Source organism: Oncorhynchus clarkii, chromosome 29, assembly GCF_045791955.1.
Source record: "Oncorhynchus clarkii lewisi isolate Uvic-CL-2024 chromosome 29, UVic_Ocla_1.0, whole genome shotgun sequence".
In the NCBI taxonomy this organism is placed as follows: Eukaryota; Metazoa; Chordata; class Actinopteri; order Salmoniformes; family Salmonidae; genus Oncorhynchus; species Oncorhynchus clarkii.
In genome coordinates this window covers 3,322,272-3,339,232 of record NC_092175.1, presented here as the reverse complement: position 1 = coordinate 3,339,232, position 16,961 = coordinate 3,322,272, and the positions used below count along the sequence as shown (strand labels likewise).

At 41.9% G+C, this 16,961-nt stretch overlaps 1 protein-coding gene across 2 annotated transcripts in view; it reads right to left on the bottom strand.

Annotated features, from left to right (window-relative positions):
• The window catches only part of LOC139388417 (ral guanine nucleotide dissociation stimulator-like), a 65,123-nt gene extending 48,719 nt beyond the window's left edge, over nt 1–16,404 (bottom strand). For both annotated transcript variants that reach the window (XM_071135062.1, XM_071135063.1), the window contains exon 1: nt 15,922–16,404. In XM_071135062.1, the coding sequence (XP_070991163.1) occupies nt 15,922–16,113 (192 nt within the window). In that variant the 5' untranslated portion in view covers nt 16,114–16,404. The remainder of the gene's footprint in view (nt 1–15,921) is intronic.
• Nucleotides 16,405–16,961: the final 557 nt, after the last annotated feature.

Here is a 16,961-nt window from a genome sequence, read left to right as displayed (position 1 = left end):
AGGTAGTGCAGGATGCATTAAGAGGTAGTGCTGGATACATTAAGAGGTAGTGCTGGATACATTAAGAGGTAGTGCTGGATACATTAAGAGGAAGTGGTGGATATGGATATATTAAGAGGTAGTGCTGGATGCATTAAGAGGTAGTGCTGGGCGCATTAAGAGGTAGTGCTGGGAGCATTAAGAGGTAGTGCTGGATGCATTAAGAGGTAGTGCTGGCTACATTAACAGGTAGTGCTGGATGCATTAAGAGGTATTGCTGGATGCATTAAGAGATAGTGCTGGATGCATTAACAGGTAGTGCTGGATACATTAAGAGGTAGTGCTGGATACATTAAGAGGGAGTGCTGGATACATTAAGAGGTTGTGCTGGATGCATTAAGAGGTAGTGCTGGATGCATTAAGAGGTAGTGCTGGGAGCATTAAGAGGTAGTGCTGGATGCATTAAGAGGTAGTGCTGGATGCATTAAGAGGTAGTGCTGGATGCATTAAGAGGTAGTGCTGGATGCATTACGAGGTAGTGCTGGATCTATTAAGAGGTAGAGCTGGACGCATTAAGAGGAGGTGCTGTATACATTAAGAGGTAGTGCTGGATGCATTACGAGGTAGTGCAGGATGCATTAAGAGGTAGTGCTGGATGCATTAAGAGGTAGTGCTGGATGCATTAAGAGGTAGTGCTGGATACATTAAGAGGTAGTGCTGGATACATTAAGAGGTAGTGCTGGATGCATTAAGAGATAGTGCTGGATGCATTAACAGGTAGTGCTGGATGCATTAAGAGGGTGTGCTGGATGCATTAAGAGGTAGTGCAGGATGCATTAAGAGGTAGTGCAGGGTGCATTAGAGGTCGTGCTGGATGCATTAAGAGATAGTGCTGGATGCATTAACAGGTAGTGCTGGATGCATCAAGAGGAAGTGTTAGATATATTAAGAGGTAGTGCTGGATGCATTAAGAGGTAGTGCTGGATGCATTAAGAGGTAGTGCTGGATGCATTAAGAGATAGTGCTGGATACATTAAGAGGTAGTGCTGGATGCATTAAGAGATAGTGCTGGATGCATTAACAGGTAGTGCTGGATGCATCAAGAGGAAGTGTTAGATATATTAAGAGGTAGTGCTGGATGCATTAAGAGGTAGTGCTGGATGCATTAAGAGGTAGTGCTGGATGCATTAAGAGGTAGTGCTGGATACATTAAGAGGTAGTGCTGGATGCATTAGAGGTAGTGCTGGATGCATTAAGAGGAAGTGCTGGATACATTAACAGGTAGTGCTGGATGCATTATAGGTAGTGCTGGATGCATTAAGAGGTAGTGCTGGATACATTAAGAGGTAGTGCTGGATGCATTAAGAGGTAGTGCTGGATGCATGACATCATCAACTGTAAACAAGTGGAATTTATATGATAGCCTTCACTGGAAGCATTTAACGTAATTTCATAGTGGAAAGCTAAAGGAAGGGCAGAGAGAGGGAGGGAGATAGTGGAAAGCTAAAGGAAGGGCAGAGAGAGGGAGGGAGATAGTGGAAAGCTAAAGGAAGGGCAGAGAGAGGGAGGGAGATAGTGGAAAGCTAAAGGAAGGGCAGAGAGAGGGAGGGAGATAGTGGAAAGCTAAAGGAAGGGCAGAGAGAGGGAGGGAGATAGTGGAAAGCTAAAGGAAGGGCAGAGAGAGGGAGGGAGATGGGGAAAGAGAGGAAAGAAGAGAAAGAACAGGAATAGAAGTTGAATGTTGTAAGAACGAAACTGGCTCATGGAGACAATGTGTTTACAGGATTTTGGGGAAGCCTCTTTCAAAGCCAGACCAGCTCGATATCCAACCATTACACAACCCCCCACACACTATCAGATGGGAGAAGCCAGGTATTGAGTTTCCAGGAGACACTGGATACAGAGTCGAGGATCAATTCGTCTCCAGGGGAAAAAGTTGGTCCGAATTTAAACACCATCTGCTTCTATGGCCTCAGGATAGGCATAGAGAGAGAGTGTGTGTGTCTGCATTTGGTAGGAAGGAACAGGAGGTCCTTCATTTTCACTGCAGGTCAAAGGTCACAGAATGGATTGATATGTCCAGTGAAAAGGCTAGGGTCTATAAAGTGGGTGTAGGGAGACATTAAATATGACAGAAATGCCATAATGTAACATTTGACACTTTTTAGGGGACCAAACGAAACATAAAACAGGCATGCGTTAAGGAAAAAATATATATTTGAAAATGTCTGCTCTATTTTACAGAAATTAGATAAACTGCCTGCAATTCTGGCCTCAAGCTCACAGTCAATTCGCATGACCAATTTTTTTTTGAAAATACTAACATCAAAAAGCTACCCAGAAGAACCTGGCTCTCTTAATGGTCACTGATGGAGTTGGTTTGCAGGGTGGTGTGTGTATGCGGAGAGAGCCCTGGAGTGAGAAGACCGATTAGCCTAATCGACAGGATTAAGTGTGAGGATTAGACGGAGACAGTACCGCCACTCTCTAGGCTCGTGAGCAGCATTGGCGAGATCCACGTAGATTCACAAAACTGAGCTTTTTGGGGAAAATGTACCACTCCGTGCTGTGATCAACTGGAACCATGAGACAAAAGCCATGCTTGTTCGATAGTCTTGTGGCATCCAGTGAATTTATATGAATATGTAAAGTGCATTCGGAAAGTATACAGACCTCTTGACTTTTGTTGTTACGTTACAGCCTAATTCTAAAATTGATTCAATTGTTTTTTTCCCTCATCAATCTACACACAATACCCCATAATGACAAAGGAAAAACTAGAATATTACATTAACATAAGTATTCAGACCCTTTACTCAGTACTTTGTTGAAGCACCTTTGGCAGTGATTACAGCCTTGAGTCTTGGGTATGACGCAACAAGCTTGGCACACATGTATTTGGGGAGTTTCTCACATTCTTCTCTGCAAATCCTCTCAAGCTCTGTCAGGTTGGATGGGGAGCGTTGCTTCACAGCTATTTTCAGGTCTCTCTAGAGTTGTTCGATCGGGTTCAAGACCGAGCTCTAGCTGGGCCACTCAAAGACATTCAGAGACTTGTCCTGAAGCCACTCCTGCGTTGTTTTGGCTGTGTGCTTTGGGTCGTTGTCCTGTTGGAAGGTGAATCTTCGCCCCCCAGTCTGATGTCCTGAGCGCTCTGGAGCAGGATTTAATCAAGGATATCTCTGCATTTTACTCTGTTCATCTTTGCATCGATCCTGACTAGTCTCCCTGTCCCTGCCACTGGAAGACATCCCCACAGCATGATGCTGCCACCACCGTGCTTCACCGTAGGGATGGTACCGGGTTTCCTCCAAATGTGTCGCTTGGCATTCAGGCCAAAGAAATCAATCTTGGTTTTATCAGACCAGAGAATCTTGTTACTCATGATCTCAGAGTCCTTAAGGTGCCTTTTGGCAAACTCCAAGTGGGCTGCCATGTGCCTTTTACTGAGGAGTGGTGGAGTGCTGCAGAGATGGTTGTCCTTCTGGAAGGGTCTCTCATCTCCACAGAGGAACTCTGGTGCTCTGCCAGAGCGACCATCGGGTTCTTGGTCACCACCCTGACCAAGGCCCTTCTCCTCCCATTGCTCAGTTTGGCCGGGTGGACAGCTTTAGGAAGAGTCTTGGTGGTTCCAAATTTCTTCCATTTAAGAATGATGGAGGTCACTATGTTCTTGGGGACCTTCAATGCTGCAGAAATGTTTTGGTACGCTTCCCCAGATCTGTGCCTCAACACAATCCTGTCTCGGAACACTACAGATAATTCCTTCAACCTCATGGCTTGGTTTTTGCTCTGACTGTGGGACCAACTGTGGGACCTTATATAAACAGGTGTGTGCCTTTCCAAGTCATGTCCAATCAATTGAATTTACCATAGGTGGACTCCAATCAAGCTGTAAAACATCCCAAGGGTGATAAATGGAAACAGGATGCACCTGAGCTCAATTTCGAGTCCCATAGCAAAATGTCTGAATACATACGTAAATAAGGTATTTCTGTTTTTTATTTGTAATAAATGTGCAAAAAAAAATGTAAAAACTGTTTTTGCTTTGTCATTATGGGGTATTGTGTGTGGATTGCTAAGGAAATGCTTTATTTAATCCATTTTAGAATAAGGCTGTAATGTAATAAAATGTGGAAAAAGTCAAGGGGTCTGAATACTTTCCCAAAGGCAATGTATGTTTACTGTAAGGGGGGTATTTCAGGAACAAAGGACCCAGCGATGGCTAAAATTATATTATATATTCTCAAAATAATGTAGGCCTATTGAATACTGATGGTTATCGAGACATCAAGGGCTCAAGGACCTCTTCTATGTGTGATACAGTTGACAATGGGCAGTCCCTATACGAAGTGACCCTCAAATAATTTGAGCATTACGACTTGCGTGTTCAAAACAAGTTAGGCAAGTTGCCACATGACACGTAATTAGCTGTTACATGGTCTTATGCAGGAACTCCAGTGAAACCAGCATCCTGCAGCAGCAGTGCTCAGTTAATGACAGGGGCAGTCAGTGCTGTTTAAGATGAGGGAGGACAACTTTTTTTTTCATGAGCAATGCCTTATTTCTATTACACCATATTGGATGACTGTCATTCATATTCCATTCACCCAGTTCAATGTAACATCGATAGTTTTAGGCTACTACATGATACTCAAACTTTCCCTATAAAAATCATGAGGTTGCGACAACCTATGAATAAAAGTTTACAATGTAGATCGAGAGGTCGAGAGAAAAATGAGGGTGTAATCATTAGTCAAACAGTTACAAACTTGTTTTTATTGGACACATTCAGGTATGTTAATCCTCGTTTTGTTATGTTTAAGAAACGTTTTTTCAACAGAATCGGCGGAATGAATACGTTCACATGTAAACACAGTTCACTTTCATAACAGCCATGTTGTAGTCCTTCGCGCATCTATGTATTTCCCTTCCTTGCTTGTGGACGTCAATCCAAACCACATCAGCTCTATGTGACCAGGCGAAAAAACCTTTCCAAGCCAAACCGCTACACACAGTCTACATCGTTGTCCCCATAATAGCTAAAGTAATGTCCTAGTCAACATAACTAATAGACGTAATGCATTAGTAAACCCGCTACAATCTTGCAGTAAAGTTACAGTGTATAGTCAGTAAGCAGTTAGACCGGCAGGTCCCAGTGGAAATAAATTAGTAATACCAAAAGCTTACATTGACTTGGAAGAGTTCCAGTGTTGTGTTGGAAAATCATAGCCAGCTAGCTAACATAGCATCCTTCTGTTTGAGCAAGGTGTTTCAGAAGGCTAAACTAGCTAGCTGCATTTGCTAGCTAAATAACTCAAACTGAAAAAATTGCCTCTCCTTCATTTGGAAGAAATTAATTTGTTAAAAAATGTTCAACTATTGGCGTTCTCTTTGAGCCAACTACTCACCACAACATGTCAGTTCATGCTGCACAAGTTCTGATAGTCTTGCAGCATGAGTCTATGGAAGGGGGTTAGAACCATGAGCCTCCTAGGTTTTGAATTGAAGTCAACATACCAAGAGGAGGACAGAAGCTTGCTGTCTTTCAGCTACACCATGGTGCTACCCTACAGAGTGCTATTGAGGCTACTGTAGACCTTCATTGCAAAACAGTGTGTTTTAATAAATTATTTGGTGACATGTGATTACATTTAGTAATATTAATAAATGTAGTTTTACCTAAAAAGGATAACTTTTTAAATGTTTTACAATTTATTTTTCTGATAATCAATGAGGAGGATGGTCCTCCCCTTCCTCATCTGAGTAGCCTCCACGGATTAATGAGTAACAGGACCATGGCCATCAAGAGGTATCTTGTCAAATTCTGGCAACATGCATCTTTAACTATCTGATAATCCGCAGGGGAGCTCAATCGCTCCCTTGTTTTGGCCAAAGGGCCTAATGCAAGAGAAGTTCAGTCCCCCTCCTTCCCACGGCCTTCTAAAAAAAATTGGCCGATAATCTTCTATGATGCTGCTGGGGAAAAACGGGAAGCAGCCTTCAAAGTATGGATCCACCTGATCAGAGCAGATTTTTGGATTTTTGTCTTCCACTTACTGGTGTTGATTGGAAATTGAGCCCTATAATGGTATATACAGCTAGTACTTGACAGACATGGATGTTGTTGTTCGTCCAACACTGGATGTTCGTTAACACTTTCTTTTCCATGCACTAGTAAAATGTACTTGATAGGCAGAGGCAAACAATGTACAGTTGAAGTCGGAAGTTAACATGCACCTTAGCCAAATACATTTAAACTCAGTTTTTCACAACTCATGACATATAATCCAAGTAAAAATTCCCTGTCTTAGGTCAGTTAAGATCACCACTTTATTTTAAGAATGTGAAATGTAGGCCTCCATGCTCACACACGCTTTTTCAGTTCTGCACATTTTCTATAGGATTGAGGTCAGGGCTTTGTGATGGCCACTCCAATACCTTGCCTTTGTTGTCCTTAAGCCATTTTGCCACAACTTTGGAAGTATGCTTGGGGTCATTGTCCATTTGGAAGACCCATTTGCGACCAAGCCATAACTTCTCGACTGACGTCTTGAGATGTTGCTTTAATATATCTACATAATTTTCCGTCCCCATGATGCCATCTATTTTGTGAAGTGTACCAGTCCCTACTGCAGCAAAGCACCCCCACAACATGATGCTGCCACCCCCGTGTTCTTCGGCTTGCAAGCCTCCCCCTTTTTCCTCCAAACATAAGAATGGTCATTATGGCCAAACAGTTATATTTTTGTTTCATCAGACCAGAGGACATTTCTCCAAACAGTTTTTTTGTCCCCATGTGCAGTTGTCCCTTTGTCCCCATGTGCAGTTGCAAACCGTAGTCTGTCTTTTTATGGCGGTTTTGGAGCCATGGCTTCTTCCTTGCTGAGTGGCCTTTCAGGTTATGTTGATATAGGACTCGTTTTACTGTGGCTATAGATACTTTTGTACCTGTTTCCTCCAGCATCTACACAAGGTCCTTTGCTGTTGTTCTGGGATTGATTTGCACTTTTCGCACCAAAGTACGTTCATTGCCAGGAGACAGATGTTTATACTTGCATACGATTGTTTATACAAATGAACGTGGTACCTTTGGGCATTTGGAAATTGCTCCCAAGGATGAACCAGACTTGTGGAGGTTTACAATTCTTTTTCTGAGGACTTGCCTGATTTATTTTGATTTTCCCATAATGTCAAGTAAAGAAGCACTGAGTTTTGAGGGTAAGCCTTGAAACACATCCACAGGTACACCTCCAATTGACTCAAATGATGTCAATTAGCCTATCAGAAGCTTCTAAAGCCATGACATAATTTTCTGGAATTTTCCAAGCTGTTTAAAGGCACAGTCAACTTACTGTATGTAAACTTCTGACCCACTGGAATTGTGATACAGTGAATTATAAGTGAAATAGTCTTGTCTGTAAACAATTGTTGGAAAAATTACTTGTGTCATGCACAAAGTAGATATCCTAACCGACTTGCCAAAACTAGAGTTTGTTAACAAGAAATTTGTGGATGGTTGAAAAACAAGTTTTAATGACTCCAACCTAAGTGTATGTAAACTTCCGACTTCAACTGTACTTTTGTCTAGGCCTCTCTCTCTTGCAGACTGAGAATTACTGAAAAGTAGGTTTAAAATATACATAGCTAAAGTAGAGTGACTGGCTTGTCAATTATTTTTCCGTCTCGATTGGTACTATTTCCGTTTATTGGAGGGAAAGTTGGCCATTGAAAGAATGTGTCAGCTGGCTGAGACCATGGCATATGTCCCACTAGCCAAGGTGGAAAATGTAGTTCTACCATGAAGATCTCTGTGATCTGTAATAATAATATTATACAATGTGTATTTAGTATCTTTGTTTACAACAGCCGCAGCACAAACACACCTGTCGTATTATTGAGCAATTCTGAAAGGTTTGTTAGGGGAGTCCATGTCAAATTTAGAGTCCTCAAAACCATTCTCAAGAGTGTATCTGACCATGGAACTTTATGTTCATATCTACTGCTCACTAATGCATAATTACTAATGAGTAAATACTGTACGCAAGTTACAATTGAACTCAGCCCCTACTAGGCTTGTCCCTATCATTAAGGTCTTCGCAATGCGCAATACTAATTGCAGAGCATAGTTAGCACAAGTTGCTTTAAATTCTCCTCTTTGACCAAGTTTTGCTCGTGATTTATGGCCATAAGATATGGATAGTGTGTCAATTACCACAATACAACCTGTTTCCTTATGCCTGCACACTATATCTATGTGCCTGGGTAGAAATGGACACCAATTGCTCTCTCTCAAGCCTCCTCTGCTTTTGTACAGTACAGTATGGGTGAGAGAAAGCAGAGTTGCTTAATGAAACAGCAGATGTGAAATGCAGCTGAGGCCCTTATTTTCACAAAGGACAAGCAGCAGTTTTGAGTTAGCCAGTAAGCCAAAGCTTCTCCTCCCTCCAGAACTACACGATGGAGAAGATTCAAAGATTCATGGATGGATGAAACGCTTCACAGTCACACACCACTCACAAAGGACAAGCAGCAGTTTTGAGTTAGCCAGTAAGCCAACGCTTCTCCTCCCTCCAGAACTACATGATGGAGAAGATGCAAAGATGTCAAAGATTCATGGATGGATGAAACGCTTCACAGTCACACACCACTCACAAAGGTCTTTAGTGTACGGGGGGGGGGGGGGTTCAAAGCTGACATATGGCATTGTTTTAAGAAGGTCATGCCATGGATCATTTATCAATTTGATTTAGAACTTTAGGACCCCTTTAGGTATCTCCAAAAAATATTTAATTTGGCCTTCACTATTATAGCCCATAGAAACACAATGAATAACAAATCCATAAATGGCAAAATAGTCAGTCAAAAAATAAATCCTAAGGAGTAAGGTTTTGAAGTGTCTGTTCTATATCTAGGAGATATAAGAAAGCTCAGGAAATAGATACACTGAACAAAAATATAAACGCAACATGTAAAGTTTTGGTCCCATGTTTCATGAGATTAAATAAAGGATCCCAGAAATGTTCCATATGCACAAATTGGTTTACATCCCTCCATTCACCTGACAGGTGTGGCCTACCAAGAAGCTGACTAAAAAGCTTGATCATTACACTCATGCACCCTGTGCTGGGGACAATAAAAGGCCACTCTAAAATGTGCAGTTTTGTCACACAACACAACGCTCATTTTTCTACCATAAGCCGCCTCCAATGTAATTTTTTTGAAATTGGCAGTGCATCCAACAAACCTCACAACGCAGACCATGTGTATTGTGTTGTGTGGGCAAGCAGTTTTCTGATGTCAATGTTGTGAACCGAGTGCCCCATGGTGGTGGTGGGGTTATTGTATGGGCATAAGCTACAGACAACGAACACAATTGCATTTTATCGATGGCAATTTAAATGCACAGAAATACCGTGACAAGATCCTGAGGATTATTGATGCCTTTTTTTAAGGTATCTGTGTCACGCCCTGGCCATAGAGAGGCTTTTATTCTCTATTTTGGTTAGGCCAGGGTGTGACTAGGGTGGGCATTCTATGTTCCTTTTTCTATGTTTTTGTATTTCTTTGTTTTGGCAGGGTATGGTTCTCAATCAGGGACAGCTGTCTATCGTTGAGCTCTTGCCCACATGGGTTTTGTGGGTAGTAGCTTTCTGTTTTGTACCTGACGGAGCTGTTTCGGTTGTTCTTTTTGTTACTTTGTATTTAGTGTTCAGTTCTATTTAATAAATGACGAACACGTACCACGCTGCGCTTTGGTCCTCACCTTCTTCCACCAACGGCCGTTACAATCTGTGACCAACAGATGTATATCTGTATTCTCAGTTATGTGAAATCCATAGATTCGGGCCTAATTTATTTATTTAAATTGACTGATTTCCTCAATCTTTGTAATTGTTAACATGTTGCGTTTATATTTTTGTTCAGTATATACAAAAATGTATAAAAAAATAGAAAACTGAAATCACATTTACATAAATATTCAGACCCTTTAATCAGTACTTTGTTGTTTCTGTGGAAGAAAATAGTGCGGCAATCTCAAAGACTGACTGTCAATCGAAACTGGACGCTCCAAAAAATAATTCTAATCACACCGGTTTGAGCGTACACTGCAGCGACCAGTGTAGGATGATCACACCCATTTGTTGGTACGCGTCAAAGGGCTAAGGGACCTAATGGGAACGTCACCGAATGTCATCAGGACGTCCCTTGTTTGCTGGGGTATTCCTTGATCATGTAGGGCCTACTTTAGAATTTTGTAGTATACTGTAGAATGTTTTACTACACAATGTAGTATCCCTCAATTGTGTAATACTTACTAGAGAATGTTGTAGTATACTGTAGAATACACTAGACACCGTAGCACCTTTCAGTTATTACAGCTTTTCTCAATCACGTACAAGCAATTTTCAGATTTGTACTGAAATATACAGTATCTATAGCAGAACAGCAATGATCAAATGCTCAAATCCATTTACAGAACTCCTGATTACTTTCTTGCCTTAGTACTCTGCATATCTTAGACAACCTTTTTCAAAACATTAAAAAGTAATTCCAATGTTGATCGCAATGATTTATTGACTCCAAAGACAATGTGTTGATCTACTTGGATTTTTTAAACACAGACTTACTTTCTGTTTTGTCTGCTTCGACTCAAGAGAGACTGGTTGTGTTAATCTTTTTGCAGGCTGTCATGTTCTTTTGATGAACATATTTTCAATTTTGAACAATTATAATATATTTTTGATGAATATATTTTTGAAAAAACATATACTTCTTTGTCTTGTGGAATCTATTTTGTAAATCAACAAAATTGTTCCAAAAAATGGTTGTACGCGATTGAGAAAAACTTTAAAAGCACTTACTATAGAATTTTGTACTACATTGTAAAAGACTGTCCCATAAGACATTGTACCATAGTGTACTATAGTACATACTATAGTTTACCATAGTATACTGTGGTGCATACTATTTTATTTTATTTCACCTTTATTTAACCAGGAAGGCTAGTTGAGAACAAGTTCTCATTTGCAACTGCGACCTGGCCAAGATAAAGCATAGCAGTTCGACACATACAACAACACAGAGTTACACATGGAATGAACAAAACATACAGTAGAAAAAAAAGAAAACAAAGTCTATATACAGTGAGTGCAAATAAGGTCAAATAAGGGAGTTGAGGCAATAAATAGGCCATGGTGGCGAAGTAATTACAATATGGCAATTAAACACTGGAATGGTAGATGTGCAAAAGATGGATGTGCAAGTAGAGATACTGAAAATATATAAATACAGTATGGGAATGAGGTAGATAGATGGGCTGTATACAGATGGGCTATGAACAGGTGCCGTGATCTGTGAGCTGCTCTGACAGCTGGTTCTTAAAGCTAGTGAGGGAGATGGGAATCTCCAGCTTCAGTGATTTTTGCAGTTCGTTCCAGTCAGTGGCAGCAAAGAACTGGAAGGAAAGGGGACCAAAGGAGGAATTGGCTTTGGGGGTGACCAGTGAGATATACCTGCTGGAGCGTGTGCTACGAGTGGGTGCTGCTATGGTGACCAGCGAGCTGAGATAGGGCAGGGCTTTACCTAGCAGAGACTTGTAAAACCCTGTAGCCAGTGGGTTTGGCGACGAGTATGAAGCGGGGGCAGCCAACGAGAGCGTACAGGTCGCAGTGGTGGGTAGTATATGGGGCTTTGGTGACAAAACGGATGGCACTGTGATAGACTACTGAGTAGAGTAGAGTGTGCTGAGTTTGCTGAGTAGAGTGTTGGAGGCTATTTTGTAGATGACATCGCCGAAGTCAAGGATCGGTAGGATGGTCAGTTTTACAAGGGTATGTTTGGCAGCATGAGTGAAGGAAGCTTTGTTGCGAAATAGGAAGCTGATTATAGATTTAATTTTTGATTGGAGATGCTTAATGTGAGTCTGGAAGGAGAGTTTACAGTCTAGCCAGACACGTAGGTATTTGGAGTTATCCACGTATTCTAAGTCAGAGCCGTCCAGAGTAGTGATGCTGGATGGGCGGGCAGGTGCGGGCAATGATCGGTTGAATAGCATGCATTTAGTTTTATTTGCGTTTAAGAGCAGTTGGAGGCCACGGAAGGAAAGTTGTATGGCATTGAAGCTCGTCTGGAGGTTAGTTAACACAGTGTCCAAAGAAGGGCCAGAAGTATACAGAATGGTGTTGTCTGCGTAGAGGTGGATCAGAGACTCACCAGCAGCAAGAGCGACCTCATTGATGTATACAGAGAAGAGAGTCGGTCCAAGAATTTAACCCTGTGGCACCCCCATAGAGACTGCCAGAGGTCCGGACAGCAGACCCTCCGATTTGACACACTGAACTCTATCAGAGAAGTAGTTGGTGAACCAGGCGAGGCAATCATTTGAGAAACCAAGGCTGTCGAGTCTGCCGATGAGGATGTGGTGATTGACAGAGTCGAAAGCCTTGGCCAGATCAATGAATACGGCTGCACAGTAATGTTTCTTATCGATGGCGGTTAAGATATCGTTTAGGACCTTGAGCGTGGCTGAGGTGCACCCATGACCAGCTCTGAAACCAGATTGCATAGCAGAGAAGATATGGTGAGATTCGAAATGGTCGGTAATCTGTTTGTTGACTTGGCTTTCGAAGACCTTAGAAAGGCATGGTAGGATAGATATAGGTCTGTAGCAGTTTGAGTCAAGAGTGTCCCCCCCTTTGAAGAGGGGGATGACCGCAGCTGCTTTCCAATCTTTGGGAATCTCAGACGACGAGAAAGAGAGGTTGAACAGGCTAGTAATAGGGGTGGCAACAATTTCGGCAGATAATTTTAGAAAGAAAGTGTCCAGATTGTCTAGCCCGGCTGATTTGTAGGGGTCCAGATTTTGCAGCTCTTTCAGAACACCAGCTGAACGGATTTGGGAGAAGGAGAAATGGGGAAGGCTTGGGCGAGTTGCTGTGGGGGGTGCAGTGCGGTTGACCGGGGTAGGAGTAGCCAGGTGGAAAGCATGGCCAGCCGTAGAAAAATGCTTATTGAAATTCTCAATTATGGTGGATTTATCAGTGGTGACAGTGTTTCCTATCTTCAGTGCAGTGGGCAGCTGGGAGGAGGTGTTCTTATTCTCCATGGACTTTACAGTGTCCCAGAATTGTTTTGAGTTAGTATTGCAGGAAGCAAATGTCTGCTTGAAAAAGCTAGCCTTGGCTTTTCTAACTGCCTGTGTATAATGGTTTCTAGCTTCCCTGAACAGCTGCATATCACGGGGGCTGTTCGATGCTAATGCAGAACGCCATAGGATGTTTTTGTGTTGGTTAAGGGCAGTCAGGTCTGGGGAGAACCAAGGGCTATATCTGTTCCTGGTTCTAAATTTCTTGAATGGGGCATGTTTATTTAAGATGGTTAGGAAGGCATTTAAAAAAATATCCAGGCATCCTCTACTGACGGGATGAGATCAATATCCTTCCAGGATACCCCGGCCAGGTCGGTTAGAAAGGCCTGCTCGCTGAAGTGTTTCAGACTTACAGTTAGTGCATTCATCTTAATATAGCTAGGTGGGACAACCACATTATCACTGTCACACCTTGATCTGTTTCACCTGTCTTTGTGCTTGTCTCCACCCCCCTCCAGGTGTCGCCCATCTTCCCCATTATCCCCAGTGTATTTATGTTCTCTGTTTGTCTGTTGCCAGTTCGATTTGTTTTGTCAAGCCTAACAGAGTTTTTCCTGTGCTTCTGTCTTTCTCTAGTTCCTGTTTTCTAGTTTTCCCGGTTTTGACCATTCTGCCTGCCCTGACCCGGAGCCTGCCGTTCTGTACCTTGTCACACCACCCTGGATTACTGACCTCTGCCTGCCCTGACCCTGATTTATTCCATATATAAAATGATCTTATTCATGGCATGATTTCAAACTTTCCGGGAGCTGCCCTCCTGTAGGGGTGGGAGGGCCAAGAGACCAGCGGTGGCACCCATGAGTGAAAAGCAGAAATGACAAGTATAGAACATATAAAGTATTGTATACCCTACAGGTTATCTCTGTTACTTCACTTACTACAGTCTATCGAACAGGGGAGGAGCTCTGATATCCGTTCACACCCCAGTCCTACCCACTTACAGTTTACAGAACATGTGCTGTTTCAATATTTCTTCGGTAGGTTTCCTCAAGGAGAAAGCCCCCACTTATATGTCAAAGATAATAAAACAAAAACACTATAGTAAATGCTACAGTAATTTCTGCAAAAACACTACAATAAATACTACAGTATGCTACAGTCATGACCACAACAATACTACAGTGAATACTTTAATATATAAATATAGTAATACTACAGTTTTTATACCATATCAAACCAAATCAAATGTTATTGGTCACATACACATGGTTAGCAGATGTTAATACGAGTGTAGCGAAATGCTTGTGCTTCTAGTTCCGACCGTGCAGTAATATCTAACAAGTAATCTAACAATTTCACAACTATCTTATACACACAAGTGTAAAGGAATGAATAAGAATATGTATATGTAAATATATGGATGAGCGATTGCCAAATGGCATAGGCAAGATGCAGTAGATGGTATAGAGTACAGTATATACATATAAGATGAGTAATGTAGGGTATGTAAATATTATATCAATTGGCATTGTTTTAAGTGACTAGTGATACATTTATTACATCAAATGTTTAATTATTAAAGTGGCTAGAGATGGGTCAGTGTGTTGGCAGCAGCCACTCAATGTTAGTGATGGCTGTTTAACAGTCTGATGGCCCTGGCCCATAGCTTACTATAGTATTTTTTCATGTGGTTACCCATGGCATTCACAAACGTTCACATGCACACTACAATACACACAAGCCTAACACACTTAAACTCACACAAAATGTGTCACACACTAAAACTCTTATGCCCACACATGGCAGCAACAAACATAAATAAAGATGAGTTGACAATGACCCAAATGTAAAAGCCAACCTGAAAAAAAAGCTTGTGTCTACTAGCTATACTAGACGAGACAGAATAAACCCTTTTCACCTTCACAAACAGAAACACAGAATCTCAGGACCAAAAAGACCATATGACATAGCCTATAACCTATGGCATCTCCAATGAGGTAGTGTGTTATTTGGTAAGTAGAACACACCCTGCTTGGACAGCAATCAACACGGTGACCCATTGGAATCCAATTGAATCAATGACTTCTACTGGTTCACTGGCACAGTTTTAAAAGCTGCCTCGTGCCATTTGGATGGGAAAATAACTAGTGACTGGTGTTTGTTCCATATAAAAATAATTGTTTTATTCAAATCAAATTGATGATGGCTCAAACGCATGCCACCCTGTCCTCCAAACATGGATGATTAATATGACTGATTAATGCAATTTATTAATCACAGCATTTTTTAAGTAATGTTGGGTAATTTGCAGATATTATAACAGTTATAGTTGAGTGTCTATACATTATGGACTATTGTAGTTTCATCACATGACTTGTACTAAAGCATGACTTGTACAGCAAGTTGTTTGCAGGGTTCACTTGCAAAAGAGACCTGTGTCTCATTGTTGACTCCCTGCAAAAGTTAAAGTAAAATAAAATAATAAAAACTGCCTATATTATGAAACTGGTTTCATGATTATTCTTCATCAATAAAGCATGTATATTTCACAACGTGCGTTGAAACATTTCAGAAAACAAATGGGCTACTAAAACAATGTTGCGGAATATCAAAAGAACATCCGCACTTAAATGTATTGAACTTGAGTAACTGGTTCATTGACACTAAGGCAGAAAGAAACAACAAAACACAACAGAACATACCGTTTCTCCTCTAAAAACCATTAGCCATTCTTGCTTATCGATCAGTTGTCGCAGATTCGACAGCAGACCCGTCACCAGACGCATGAATGAACCACACAAATGTACAGTGCGCCCAGCGCGCAGTGAACAAATTACTGGTGATTTCCTTACCTCCAACAGCGGAAGGTCGGGGTCCAATTGGGTGAAGCTATGCAGGACAACGGGGCTCACATTCCCGGCGACCTCTAGTTTCACGCCGTCCCAGATGTTGCGAATCCTCCAGGTGCTGGCATCGAACATCACATCAGGGGAACCCAGCTTGATTATGCGCCCCTCGCACTGAGCTACCGTTAGATAAACCATTGGTGTCGTCCGTCTGTATTGCTACAACGGCAACATTGTTACGAAGCCCACACCGCGGTAGTCTTTCATCATGTCACGCGGTTAAAAACGGTGGCACGGTCCTTTCTCTCACAAAAGCAAGCAGAAGACCCGGGTGAATGTAGGCTACAAACCAATTTGTTTGTGTACAGTATGTCTGCTGCGGGAAGCGAGGACGGGGTTAGCTTGGAAAGGTCCTCCACAGATCCTCCCCCGAAGCAGGAAGCCTGCCCCCTCTTGAGAAGCTGATGTCATTTTCGCAGCAAAATCGTTCTGTAGGACATAGGTAGTAAACTTTAGTGCTCTTACCACGATTCACACCCTCATGTTAACGTTTCTAAATGTAGCCTTTATTTAACTGGGCACGTCAGTTAAGAACAAATTCTTATTTACAAACCTGGGCCAAATGCACTCTGCCCTATGGGACTCTCCATCACAGATGGATGTGATACAGCCTGGATTCAAACCAGGGACTGTAGTGATGCCTCTTGCACTGAGATGCAGTGCTTTAGACCGCTGCGCCACTCAGAAGTATAAGGGCATAGGCATAATGTGTCCACCAAAATAACTTTAAACAACTGGGCAAAATGTCTCATGACCTTTTCAGTTTTCACTTGCAAATAGCCCTTGATTTCTATGATAGATCTGTATCCTTCTATCAAGAAATGACATCCATTCCATGAGAGCAATATTAGGCTCTTTTGCCACTATGGGCAATATACCACGGCTAAGGGCTGTTCTTAGTCACGACACAACTGGATACAGCCCTTAGCCAAGGTACAGTGTATTGGCCATATACCACAAACACCTGAGGTGCATTATTGCTATTA